This window comes from Amblyomma americanum, chromosome 9, assembly GCF_052857255.1.
Source record: "Amblyomma americanum isolate KBUSLIRL-KWMA chromosome 9, ASM5285725v1, whole genome shotgun sequence".
NCBI classification, from domain to species: domain Eukaryota; kingdom Metazoa; phylum Arthropoda; class Arachnida; order Ixodida; family Ixodidae; genus Amblyomma; species Amblyomma americanum.
The window spans coordinates 147,397,491-147,410,907 of record NC_135505.1 but is presented as its reverse complement, the minus strand read 5'-3'; the positions used below and the strand labels follow the sequence as shown (position 1 = coordinate 147,410,907).

General features: G+C 48.3%; 2 protein-coding genes across 3 annotated transcripts in view; both read left to right on the top strand.

Annotated features, from left to right (window-relative positions):
• The window catches only part of cn (Kynurenine 3-monooxygenase cn), a 40,512-nt gene extending 33,259 nt beyond the window's left edge, over positions 1-7,253 (top strand). The window contains exons 11-14 of the mRNA XM_077638011.1: positions 370-452; positions 1,228-1,329; positions 5,547-5,606; positions 7,011-7,253. Of these exons, the coding sequence (XP_077494137.1) occupies positions 370-452; positions 1,228-1,329; positions 5,547-5,606; positions 7,011-7,097 (332 nt within the window). The 3' untranslated portion in view covers positions 7,098-7,253. The remainder of the gene's footprint in view (positions 1-369; positions 453-1,227; positions 1,330-5,546; positions 5,607-7,010) is intronic.
• A 1,979-nt stretch (positions 7,254-9,232) lies between these two features.
• LOC144104813 (serine/arginine-rich splicing factor x16-like) overlaps positions 9,233-13,417 on the top strand; it is a 6,299-nt gene continuing 2,114 nt past the window's right edge. For both annotated transcript variants that reach the window (XM_077638010.1, XM_077638009.1), the window contains exon 1: positions 9,233-9,392. In XM_077638010.1, coding sequence (XP_077494136.1) covers positions 9,390-9,392 — 3 coding nt within the window. In that variant the 5' untranslated portion in view covers positions 9,233-9,389. The remainder of the gene's footprint in view (positions 9,393-13,417) is intronic.

The window sequence follows — 13,417 nt, the reverse complement described above, 5'->3', positions numbered from 1 at the left end:
TCTGTGGTATATTTGTAGGAAGTCACCTGTCACTGAAACTAAGGAAAAGGTAGAGAAATGTGTGTGTTTCTTCATCTAATTTGTGGTGCTGATAAGCGTTTCAATACTCATGATTATCTCAGCGCTTCACACATCCATGAAAGCAAGTGTTTTGAAATGGGACTTGCCGAACAATCAGTGGAAAGAGGCTACTATAGAACGAACGGTTCGTGAATTTTTTTCTATACCTGGCTCCCCATAACAACCTTTGCCGGTATTTTCGTCGCACAGTCGTATGAGTATTATTTCCTTTTCTTTAATAACTGGCTTGTTTCGGTGAAACTTAATGCGCGCACTTGAAACGCTCACACAGATTTTAATTACTCGCAGCGGCCATCTTCTCCGAGTTCACCGAGACGAGGAACCCGGATGTGGAGGCCATGTGCGACCTGGCCCTCTACAACTACGTCGAGGTACACACACACCCGTGCCATTCAGTGCTGCGCATGCAGGGTAGTCCGTAGCAATACGAAGGTGACCATTGTAGGCTTAGCCAACCCGGATTAAAGTCTGCTGCCGTAGTTTTTCTTTCTTTTCAGCCGCTCCGGTGGCTCAGTGGTTATGGCGCTCGGCTGCTGATCCGAAAGATTCGGGTTCGATCCCGGCCGCGGCAGTCGCATTACGATGGAGGCGAAATGCTAGAGGCCCGTGTACTGTGCGATCTCAGTGCACGTTAAAGAACCCCGGGTGGTCGAAATTTCCGGAGTCCTCCACTACCGCGTCCCTAGTAGCCCGAGTCGCTTTGGGACGTTAAACCCTCATAAACCTAAGCCTAAATATTTTTTTTTGCAAGTAGGCTCGACCAATCCCGATTTTCTCGACAATCAAACAACTACGGCAGTTTCTCGGCTGAACGACAGCTTTATATTGTATGTGACGCTGACCTATCGCAGTTTAAAAAAAAAGCGTACAATCATGCATTTGCCTGGTGGCGATAGTATGCGGACAAACCGAGTTCACCGGGAAAGCATACAGCCTAATAGCTCGCTCCTTAAAGTGAAGCTGGGAAATTAAGCCGAGCACTGGTGTGGTCGTTTTTTTTTCCTTGTTTTTCGTGGCTGTTGGGGTATAGATTCAAAATTCCAGCTACTCAGATCCCTTTTGACTTGTTTACACGCATATAGGCTCGGTGTCTTGTGACATCATAGCATAAAAAGGTCTTGTGTTACTCTTTGTGCGTTGTTCCAGATGCGTCACCTGGTCAACTCCACCTCATTCTTGATAAGGAAGAAGTTCGACCTTTTCCTGAACGCGATAGCACCCAACTTCTGGATCCCCCTGTACACCACGGTGAGTGCAGTGCGCTCTCTTCTGTTCCGGAAATATTTCGTAAAACCGGCTGTTTCCGAGAGCTCTTGACAGCACGATCACCACTGTACTCATGCGCTTTCCGTGAGGAGCAAACTGCGACTTATAGCCTTAAGCCCTTCATACCTTTATTTTTTTAAATCCTGGGACGGCACACCTAAAGGCTGTTATCACAAGAAAGCCTAACACAAGTGCTTAACGGAATCGTTTAACAACAAATAAGTTCAACACAAGTGTTAGGCTGGCATGAAAACTTTCACAGCAGTTTTTCGAGGTTATCCGCGAATAAGAGTCGCATAGTTATGGCCGAATCCCCATTTGATGACCAACAATAGCCAAGCCGAATGCGAAACCTAATCTTCCCGGCATTTCTGCACCTCTCCATGGTAGATGAAGTGCAGTGCCGCTATAGCTTCTCCTGCATCATCATCATCATCATCAGCATGACTACGCCCACTGCAGGGCAAATGCCTCTCCCATGTCTCTCCAATTGACCCTATCCTTTGCCAGCGGCGCCCACCGTATGCCCGCAGACTTCCTGATCTCATCCGCCCACCTAACTTTCTGCCGCACCCTGCTACGCTTGCCTTCCCTTGGAATCCACTCCTTTACCCTTAGGGACCAGCGGTTATCTTGCCTTCGCATCACATGCCCTGCCCAAGCTCATTTCTTCGTCTTTATTTCGACTAGGATGTCATTAACCGGCGCTTTTTCCCTCACCCAATCTGCCCTCTTCCTGACACCTATAATTTTCCTTTTTAGGTAATATTTAAGAATCTATATGGATAAGTTGGTCCCGGTAGGCACAGGACAGGATTTTTCCTGCAGTGGGCGCGTAATAGTAAAGCCTGTTTCACAAGCAAGTGAAAACGCTAGCGAATCCTGCGCCGCGACGCAAAAACGTTTTTGAGTCGTGGCGGTAAGCGGCGAGGTTCCAACAATTTGGAAATTTTCGCTGCGACGCGGCGCTCAATGGCTCATTTGCTTGCATGTGAACCAGCCCTTAGGCTGCTGCTGCTGTTGTTAATGTTGTTGTTGATGATGATGATGGAAACGCTTGCAGGTGCGTGGGCATAGTTTCGGTTTTAAGCAAATCTACTGAATCACCAAATCTGAGTTATTTCCGCGGTTTGCTCTTGGAAAGTGTAAGTGATTTCTTGATGGTCCTCTGCGTTCTTCGGGAGGGCTCAGACCCTTCCGAGCGTTGCTGTTCGGCGGTGGTGAAGGGAGATGTGCAGATGAAGAAGGTCAAAAGAGGGTTATATTTACATAAATCTACACAGGGCAAACTGTGAGTTACAGAAGCTAAGTCACACAGACGATCAACGAACTGTAAATTAAGGGTAATTCTCACACGGAGAAACACTCTCTACAAGACCTTACTTATCGACCCACGGGTTGAAGCCTAGATACTTGTAGGATTACCTGTCACTGCACGGAGCCTCTAGCTAGACTTATAATGCATTTGCTTGCGTTTTTGTAGGTTTAACAAACAGAGAAGTTAGGGTGATTATACTTCAAGGCCCGCCCTAAACTTCGATAACCAATGAAGGTAGCCACAGCCCCGGAAGATAGGGCAGAACCACGGGCACAACCTCGATCCAAGGGCTTGAGTAAAAAAAGAAGAAACATAAAAAAAAACATTCCAAAAACCCTCTCCCCGCGGGAGCCCTTGCCCTTATCGCGTGGTGCTCTTTTTCCTGTCCCGCCGCACCTGCGCGTCGCCTATCGAATGATGTCGAGTTTTTTTTAGCCAATAACTGGCAGGACTGCAGTGACTAGCCCACTCGTTCGTCGCAGAAATGTCAGATGGCAGAGGCCCGCGACGCTTCGGCGCCATCAAGAATACCAGCAAAGGAAAGTGCCCTTAAAAGAAAACACCTGACAGAAGTCTGTCTGGTTGGGAAATTAGTTTAGGAGAAAGATGACTGATGCCAACCAGGTTAATTTTTGTAAAAAAAAAAAAAAAACATGACGTTTCGGGACCGGCTCGGTCCCTTCTTCATGGTGTGACTACGGGCGAGGCGCAGCTTGGCATTTTAAGCCCTCGTGTTGAAGACCTCCGGGTCAGTGGTCGCAAACCATGGACGTAAGAGGAGGGAAGTGTCCCCAGGGAGCGATTAACATTCTTCCCTGTCTGTTGGATGTGCCACGACTCGAGTAGAAACCTCCTGCACGGGTTAGCTTCGGTTTCCAGTACAATAGTGCCGTCAAAGTCAATTCGGTGGTCGCATGCCTCGCAGTGTTCAACCACAGCGCTGCGCTCGCCGTTCATTTCTCGGGCGCCCGCTTTGTCCTGACTCATTCTTTCCGCGAAGTTCTTCGTTTCCCCTACGTACGTTCGAGGCAGGGCAGACCGAGCAGGGGATTTTGTATACAGCGCCTTGGGCCTTTTCTTTAGGGTGACGGTCTTTCGGGCGGGGGAAAAGGCGTCCAATGGTGGTAATCGGTTTGTGCGTTGTTAGCACCCCTTCTTTACCGAGTATGCGAGCCAGCGTATCGCTCACGCCTTTCACGTACGGGATGCAGACGTGTTTTTGTTTCTGGCGCCTGCTTGAGGAAAGAATAGAGCTGTTTTCGTTTTGTCTTTTTTTTTTGTTTTCGGCTGACGCTTCGGATGAATGAACTGGGGTATCCGTTTTTTGGGAGATCGGAGACTACTCGGTTCTTCTCGTTTTTTTTTTTCTTCACGCGAGGAACGCATGGTGTTGGCTCTCTTCAACAAAGATGGAATGACAGATGTCTTGTGGGGACTGGGATGGTTGGGGTTGAATTGGAGGTACCGTCCCGTGTGGGCTTGCTTCCTGTGTACCGAGAACCGCGAGCCTTTGTCGTGTCTGGTGAGTAGAACGTCGAGAAAAAGCAGACTGCCCTGCTGCTCGCTTTCAGCTGTAAATCGTATGGAAGGTTCAGTTGAATTTAGATGGGTTAGGAGGTTTTCTATTTCCGACGTTTTCACCGCACAAAAGTATTCGCCTACATAACGAAGGAACAGCTTTGCCTTGGGATTGAAGGGCCCTTCGCGGAACACGAGGGGCAGTTCGCACATTTCCGCAGACGTTGCGTGGGCATTCGTTGCCGTATAGGAATGCCGCGCCAGACCGAGCGGTGCCGCGTGCTCATTGTTGTCTGCGCCTGGCGTGCTTTCTTGGTAGCCTTCGGACGTCACAGCGATGCTGTCAAGCGAGTGACTCCTGCGCCTTTGTTAATGTTTGCGGGGAGACACGCGGGAGGGCAGCTCGGTGCTTTTACTGGGAACTCTCCGTGCACGTAGACCGGAGGCCCGAGCTGAAGTAATTAAAAAAAATGCACGCGTTGATCAAGCGCGGCCTTACATGTATTTAATGCTTGTCATTAGATACTATACAATTGTTCTGGTTAGTCACACCTCTGATGTACTACTTTTGGTTTTGGCATTTGAAGTGCTGGTTGCGCGCTTGATGAATATTATTGATTTGCCCTTTGTACTCCAAACCTGGACATGCGACCAGAATTCGTGTTGTGTTTTGCATGATTAGAAATTCGGATCATTCATGCCCAGCAATTCTGGACAAAAGCATTTTCGAGCGGGAAACTGTTTATGCGCGCCATTTTTTTTCATGTAACATAAGATTTCACTATAACAATCAATAAATTCGCAGATCACGTGACGGCAGTCTTGTATTCTTTTTTCTATTCATGTTTCTGCTTTCATCAAAGGTGTTCCCCATTGGTTTTCTATGTCAGTCTTAACTGTTCGATGCGATCGATGGAAACATTTTAAAAGAAATATTTTGCTACATATCAGAAGAATGGACCATAATTACCTTCAATATTTCCATAACGGTGTCCTACAATTTTCCGACTTTCAAAAATTTTGCCCGAGAGTGCTGTACATGTTCTTCTGCAAAGAGCGGTGCAACATTGCCTATAGAATATTTTGGAAAGTTGTTTTCTATTATATCTGCACTGCTGACCGAACTGTCGTTTTGCAAGTTCTGTTCATTGATCTAAAAACTCGTACAAGGAGTTAAGGCCTCATCAGGCTTTTAGCCTTTGGCCTTGACCTCCTCTAAGACACTGTCTCAGGGGAAAAAAAATCGCCCAAGGTTGGTCGTCGGTTGCGCTCTAACCGTGTTTTCGATTCACTACTCAAGCATCTGTGCTAAAGGGGAACGAATACTTGATATGGTCGCCTCGTTTCTTCTTTCTTTTTCCAGGTCACATTCAGCAGGATAAGGTACCACGAGTGCGTCAAGAACAGAGCGTGGCAAGACAAGGTATACCGACTCTTGGACCGTTCGCATGTTGCGTACAGTGTGCTCAGGCATCACAAAGGCGGCCATTTTGAGCACAGCGAAAAGCCGCAGACATGTCTAATGGGCTTATCGCCCTTGCTCTGGTTTGCACTGCTGAAGCTGTGCTCTGCACCACAAAATGGCAACCGTGACATCACATGAATACCTCGGACACAGCTTGTGCCAAATGCAGCAGAGGAAGTCGACACACGCAAAATGTGTGCACGTGTGCGTGTTTAGGGGACAGGGGTGTGGGTATGTTTGGTCTCATCTCTTCCTCATCCTCCGCATTCGGTTGCGGTGCCCCACCATGCCATGATTAGGATGGAAGATGGGAGCGTCCTGTTTGAAACAGGGTGATGGCAGTTGCCCACCGTGCTCAGCTTTTTTTCCCTTTATATTTCTTTAACGGTGTTATCTGCGCAATAAATCAGCCTATAAGTTATTCGGTTCTTTTAAGTACAATTTTTAACGCGACAGCGTTAAAGGCCCCGTTTTCCAGAAGATCCGGTGTCGGCGTTGTGAGTGAAAAATCACGGGCATGGCTGTGGCTAACAACCTAGAGAGCAACCTAGCAAACAGACGGCAACCTAGGAGGCAGGTGGGCCACCTAGGACACGTGACCTTGTGGCCTACGCCTAGGAGCACCTGACACCCCAGGGCTGTGGCGCATCGCTGAACCGCTGCACCACTGCGCCAGGAGGGGCATGAGGACTACCAGGGATCTATAAATGTCAAGTAGAGAATGACCTTCGGCGTATATCGGAATTAACCGATTAACGCTATCGCGTCACGCCCTTAAGGCGGCGCTTAACTGTCCCGTCCAATCTTTTATCTCGCATTTTTAAACTAGCTTACGTCGCAACGACAATGCGACTGGGCCGCATTTTTTTTCGTTCGTGTCGCAGCATGTGAAACAGCCTCAAGGCGGAGCTTATAACTACAATTTCACCAATGTTTGTCTGAAGTTTATTCTTGACCCTGAAAACCGAGCCCAGAACCGAAACAGAAGTGAAAACCGAATTCCTAGGGCACCTAATTCGCTGAGGGAAACATCAGAGGTTTCCTTTGCGATGTCCTTCTAACGACATTCTTTCAACTTGCAAGAGTCTCAGCTTACCTGTACCAACATGTAGTTGGTTCTTATGACTAGATAGTAGCCCACGCTATACGTGTTGACGACATACGTTACACAAAGAGTAGGATGGGCAGAAAAAATAACTAAAGAAGTTTGCCCAGCCCGCAATCTCGCTCCACAGAGTGGTGACTGTCCTGTGACTTTTTCATATTATTTCATCCCTGTCCGTAACTGATGGTTATAACAAAAGTTTCTTGCTGAGACATGCCACGCTTTTCATGCCCTGCAACTGACGTGCTTTTGCGCAGATCCTCACGCGCCTGATGAATGGCACCCTGGTGAGCTGCGTAGTAGCAGCTTTAGCAGTCGGCTTCCAGTGGCTTCAGCTGCGCTGACTGCCAGCCCTGCAAGTCCACCCACCATCCCTTACGTCACCCGGACTCGTCGCCAGCCGCGATATCACCTCTGTTCTCCGTCCTGTTGTCACAGATGGCACCCCTGGTGTGCCACACAGGCATAGAATTAAAGCGTGTCTTGACGCCTTGCTTATAGCTTGTGTCATGTCTCTATCGTGTGAGAGCATGTCGCGTGTTGATGCTCCCACGCTTCAAGTACGTGCTCTGCTCTCCGCGCTTATCAATTTAGAGAGTTTTTGTATAGCGTACACAGACATACTCAAGGCATAGCGTAAGCTATAAAATAGCGTGCTTCGTACTGCGCATGCGCGAAACGCTATTCTAAATCGAGGTTTAACGCACGTATGTGCCCGCCGCGGTGGCTCAGTGGTTAGGGCGCTCGGCTACTGATCCGGAGTTCCCGGGTTCGAACCAGACCGCGGCGGCTGCGTTTTTATGGAGGCAAAACGCTAAGGCGCCCGTGTGCTGTGCGATGTCAGTGCACTTTAAAGATCCCCATGTGGTCGAAATTATTCCGGAGCCCTCCACTACGGCACCTCTTTCTTCCTTTCTTCTTTCACTCCTTCCTTTATCCCTTCCCTTACGGCACGGTTCAGGTGTCCAACGATATATGAGACAGATACTGCGCCATTTCTGCTCCCCAAAAACCAATTATTATTATTATTATTATTATTATTATTATTATTATTATTATTATTATTATTATTATTATTATTATTATTATTAACGTACGTGCGCGTTAGGTACGCTATTTCTTGAATTTAGCGTGCGTGCTCTCGCGTATGCTAGGAAAAATAGCGTTGTCAAGATGGCGGCGCCCACATCACTCGCTTCGGAGAGAATTCGTCAATGTTATTGGGTTTTTAGGCGTATTCATTGCCTTTAAATGGCACACATGATATTCGATTTGCCTCCCCCCAGCGACAACAGAAAGAATGACAGATAAACTTGCCCTATTTTTGATTCTGTGCGACGATTCAGCCGTTCTTAACCCTAACAAGACGCCGCCGACTGTGGATTGGCTTGATTTGGATTTTTACGACAAGGTAGTCATAAACTTGCAACCGTTTCGGTGGTAGGCAGAAGGGTCTAAAAGACCTCAACATGTCGTTTTTAAAATCTTGCTCGGTTCAATTACCTAAGAGAACTTAGGCCCTGACTCGACTGAACTGGCGATGAACCATCTACGCGCTACGACTTGGATAACCTTGGCTAAGTGCAAAATTGTCACAAAATATTTTCACATTGTAACACCAGATGCCGCCACTGCAACCAGCGCTATCGTTGCGTTCGGTTTGGCAAACGATGAACTAAAAGTGCTCATGCGATTTTCAGTGTAACCTCCCGCTAAACTTGCGTATAACGCACGTAAGCACTCCTACGCTATACTCCTACGCTATACGAGCAGGAAGTGAATCTGTAGTTGCACGTCTGTCTTACCATTTCCACCTTCGGAGCACTAAAGCTGAGAAACCTATAGCTGCCACGTGCACTGACGACGAAGAACTCAGCGGAATTCCTGGGGTACGCTAGACTATGGACAATTTTGCCTTCGGGGCTCTGCCCACGCATAGCCTTTCTCTAGACAACTCGAATTTCAAGCGTTGGGCGAAAGGGAACGATAATCGTGAGCTTATACATCGGATGGAGACGCGTGTAAGGACACAAGACGCGTCTTGTTAGCGGGGCAAGCATGCCACGGGTCATCGAGCGTTGATGCGGCGAAAATAAAACGATGCAGGATGGGAATTTTCTTATTCTTTGTTTGTCACAGCTGTAGGTTCAGCTACGTTTGCGTCACGAGCACAGGCATAAAACGAAACATCTCGCGTACGTGTTGTTGTGTCTTTAAAGAATATCTAAGGTTAGTTCTGACGTGATATTCCGAAACCGTGTCGAGAGGAAATACATCCATGCCGCAGCGCAGCACCGCAGCAACCCAGTACGAATTTCAGAGGAGCTCCGGAGAAATCGAAACTAGGGGGCCAGGGCGTGTCACGCGCGCGTACTCGATGCTGGCGCGGCCGCGTCAAGAGAATCCGGAGCCGCAGCCAAACGCAGGCTCCTCCTCTCCACGACGCCGCCGCTAGCTACGCCGTGGCGCGCCGTGCGGGCAGATTTTGGGACCCCGCAGCACCCGGAGGAGGCCGGCTTTTCTTCCCTCGCCGCTGTCTCTTGCCTGCTGCTATCGACCGCGGACGCTTGCACGTTGGTGGCAGGGGTGACGGACGCATATTGATCGCAAAGGACGCTGCCGTCTCCGACATTACCATGGTAAGTGGTCCGCAATACTCGGTAGATCGCGAAGCCAGTGCTTTTCTCAAAAAACTATGCCGTGTATACCCCGCCTTGTCACTATTTCCCGCCACGCGCGATGCCGGGCTCACCCGCCCCGACATATTTGTTTTTCTCCCGCGGCGCGGCTGCGTCGTTTGTGGCGCCGGCGCCAAAAAGGTTTATCTCTTGCACCGCCGCCCTAGGACTACGAACTCTCCGCCGCGAGCATTGTCCTCCGGCCGACGCACCTCGGGGCTATTTTGGCCGGCCGTGTGTGTCAAACGCCGACTCGGCGCGCCGGTGTTTACCGGGTTGGAAGCGGGAGCGAGGCCTGCGTTTTTGGTGCCCACGGCTCATGGCCGGGCAACGCTTCGCATGGCGCACCAGCCGCGGGCCGGTACTAAATTTCGTTCCCGCCGTCTCTTTGTGATCTCGCCTACTTTGAGCGCGCGGTGCCTCGCGACCAGGCCTGAAAAATCCGGCGGCGCCTAGATACTCCGCCCTCCTCAGTTCCTTTGTTTATATTTTCGAGGCTCTGCGCGTCGCGCCAGTTCGTTCCCGCCGTTGTGGGCGAGACGCGTCCCACTCTCGAATACCGTCTCTCGGTGAGCTCACCGCTCGCTCGGCGCGACTCTCGGAAAGCAGCAATAAAAATGCTCTTTCGAGGGACGCAGGCAGCCCTAGTGGCCTTCGAATTTGCGACGCAGACACGCCGCTTCCCGCACAATTCGACGCATGTTGACGCGCGTCGTGCGGTCGCGTTTCCTTTGTCTTTTTTGCGGCGGCATCTTCGTAGCACCGGCGTCCGCACTGCAGGCCGTGGCGTTGCGCGCCCTTTTGCCTTTGCCACGCCGGCAGCGGTTTAGTCTGCTTTTGTTTACGCTGCGGTCAGTCGGAGCTCCTGCGCTAGGGTTCGTCTATCGTAAGCGGCCGGCGGAATCCTCAGCGGCGCCTGCCGGCATTTTTGTGCCGCTTTGTTTGCGTAGCTGGGCCTCGTAAAAGGCGGCCACTGCACCGACAGATGGAAACAAGGCCGCTGTTCATTACGGATGCGCACACGTTTTTGCTTGTAATGGGCGGTTATCTGTTTTTCACCCCGCTACCGGCGAACCCCGGATGCCGAGATAGGGTGCCTTTTCTTTTTAGAATTTCTTTCCCTTTGAAGCTGACGCTTCTTCGGCGTAGTCGCGTTGAGGTCACAGCACTTGTGATATGGGATACTGTGACTATGAATCACAAAAAAAAAAAACTTTCAGCAGTATCTCGACGCTGCATATTCGCGGTGATAGGTGGAACCACTAGGGTTGTGGAGTGGGCGTAGTCTTATTTCTGGATCATTTATATTTTTATGCTTCTGCTGATGTTACGTTGGCGCGAATTGGAAGTTGGCTATGGAGCAGAAAAACGCAGAATCCTCACAGCTTCAAGCAATCCTGGGGACAGATGGCGTAGTAGTGCCGCAGCGTGGAGTATGATTAATTGCGCAAGCGAAATTCCTTAGCATGGTATTTTTTTTTGCTTTATTGCAGTAAGTAATGCAAAGTTTGCAAGGCTTGGCAACCTGCTTGGTAGAATACAGCACATAGGCATCCGAATTGCCCCACACTGACATTCTTTGTGGTCCATCTTGGTCCCAAGCAGCACGTGCAATCACCCGCCGAATATTAGAAATGAATGGTATCACTCTGGGACTTTGCGGGACCGGCTTTTGCCAATATGTGTCAAATATGGGGCAGTTTTTCTGTGCTGCTACAGAGATGGTTGTAGAAGCTGAAGTGGGGAACACTTTGTTCAAAAGTCTGCACCTGCAGGGTTGACATTAAGAAAGGACACGTGCAGACAGCTGCTTTTTGTGCAGCAATACTGGCTACACGTGTGCCTTGATGTGCGAACAATGTTACCAGCTGCCTAGCGCTGCTGTGTGCCTGAAGAGGTCATCTATTGATCTCAGCTTTGCCCTTTTGAGGTCACAGCACTTGTGATATGGGATACTGTGACTATGGAATCACAAAAAAAAACTTTCAGCAGTATCTCGACGCTGCATACTCGCGGTGATAGGTTGGAAATGGGCAATCTTTGTCAACACCAGTCACGAAGCTGGCTTTCTTATTCAGCAGATGCAAACTTATGTCGTAATATCATTGATTTAGCAAATGTCGAATGATGAAAAATTTATTGATGTCACGATTCAGGGTGTCGTTGGCAGCAGTGATCTCTCGTTAACACCTGGAGAATGCTGTCTGGTAGCTGGTGCCGAGCACACCCCATAGTGTGATCACCCCACAATTGTGAAGCCTAAAATTAGCTTGGATCTGAGGAGTGCAAGGGAAAGTTGTTGAGAAAACGTGCATAAATTTGTGCTTGCTCAAGAGCTTTTTTTTTTTACTCTAGCCCAGTATGATGGAAGCAGGAAATGGCAGCCTGCCAAAAAATAAGCCCAGAGAGCAGCAGTCTTCTAGCCTAATGTAGCTGCCACAGTGGCTGAGTGGTTATGGTGCTCAGCTGCTGACCCGAAAGACACTTGCCTGGGCTGGGGTCCCTATCAATGGAGGTGAAATGCTAGAGGCCCCTGTGCCGTTTGATGTCAGTACATATTAAAGAAACGTGGGTAGTTGAAATTATGTGGAGCCCTCTGCTATGGCGTCCCAGAAGTTAAACCCGTTAAAACCTAACCTAAGGATAAGTCGGAATTATTCCAACTGCAGCTACTTGTATCGTGCAATGTGTCTGGAAGGATGTGAATAGGGTTCAGCAGTTAGAATGGTAACTTGCAGGGGGAGAGGGTTTTAATGAAATTTAAACTGTAGGTTCTCTCAACTGTTCGTGACAAATTTCACAGCAGGGCAGTGTTTTGTTCCAGAATTTTCCCAATTTCTGGCCTCAGTTAGGGTGATTTCTATAGGAAACCCTGCATGATGTTTCAAGCTGCCTGCCTATCAATGTCCACTCTGTTTGCTAAATAAAACTTTTCAAGCTCGGTTTTGGTCGTTTCAGACAGATTGTGTTCGAGGCTATCACTTAGCCGCAAGTTTTAGCCATCCAGCCTACACAGGTGGTTGACAGTATTCATACTGACATTTGTTGGTCTACCATGATGGTATATATGCTTGGTTGAAACCTGGGTTCATATACCTGGTTTAATGCAGCTGAGACAGATGTTAAGAAATACAATGTGGTAGTCTGCTGAAAAGGCAAGAAAATTCTGTGGAGTTGTCGTTTAGCTGCTACAGATACTTGCAAGAACAAGAAGTAGGTATATGTATTAGAAGATAAGGCAGCAGTGCCTTCTGGAATTTGGCTGGGAAAGTAAAGGTAGCAAAAAATCACAAAAGGCACTTTACACTACTTATATGCTTTGAGTGCAAAGGCAGCGTTTTAATTTCTACCTTCTTTCTAATGACACACCTACTCATTGGCATACAGTTTAAGGCGACGCATATCCTAGGTTCACCTTTGTTTGTCAAGAGGCAACCTAAGTATGTGGCCTAATGGTTACAACACAGTCGGAAAGTCCTGGGTTCAATTCCCTACACCTGTGGAATAAATTTAGATTTTTATACCAAATGACATCATTTAAATTCATTGTAGTCTGAACGCACTGTGTTGCTCACCACGAGAAAGGTACATAAAGTACATTATCCACGAGAAAGGTACATAAGAGGCATGAATAATTGCTAAGCTCACTACTGTCTTTTATGTGCAAGGTGTTTGCTAAGACTGTTTAGAATCACGGCTATGACTGTTTCCTGTCAGCATAGAGAACTGGCTTGGTTTGCAAGAAATGTTATCAAGTATCTAGCCGATTTGGCTTCTTTGAACATTAGGAAGCACTCAAGATAGAAGACTGCAAAAGCATCTGTTAAGCAGCTGTTGTGTAATAAAGACATTCCTAAGAAAGCATATTCATTGTGAAGGGAAGTTCAGGTAATTTCTCCTAGGTAGTAATTAATAGTCCAATCAAGGAGGAGCAGTTTGAAATTGTTGCAAGGTATTTTAAGTAATAAGCACAAGTATGTTTAGAC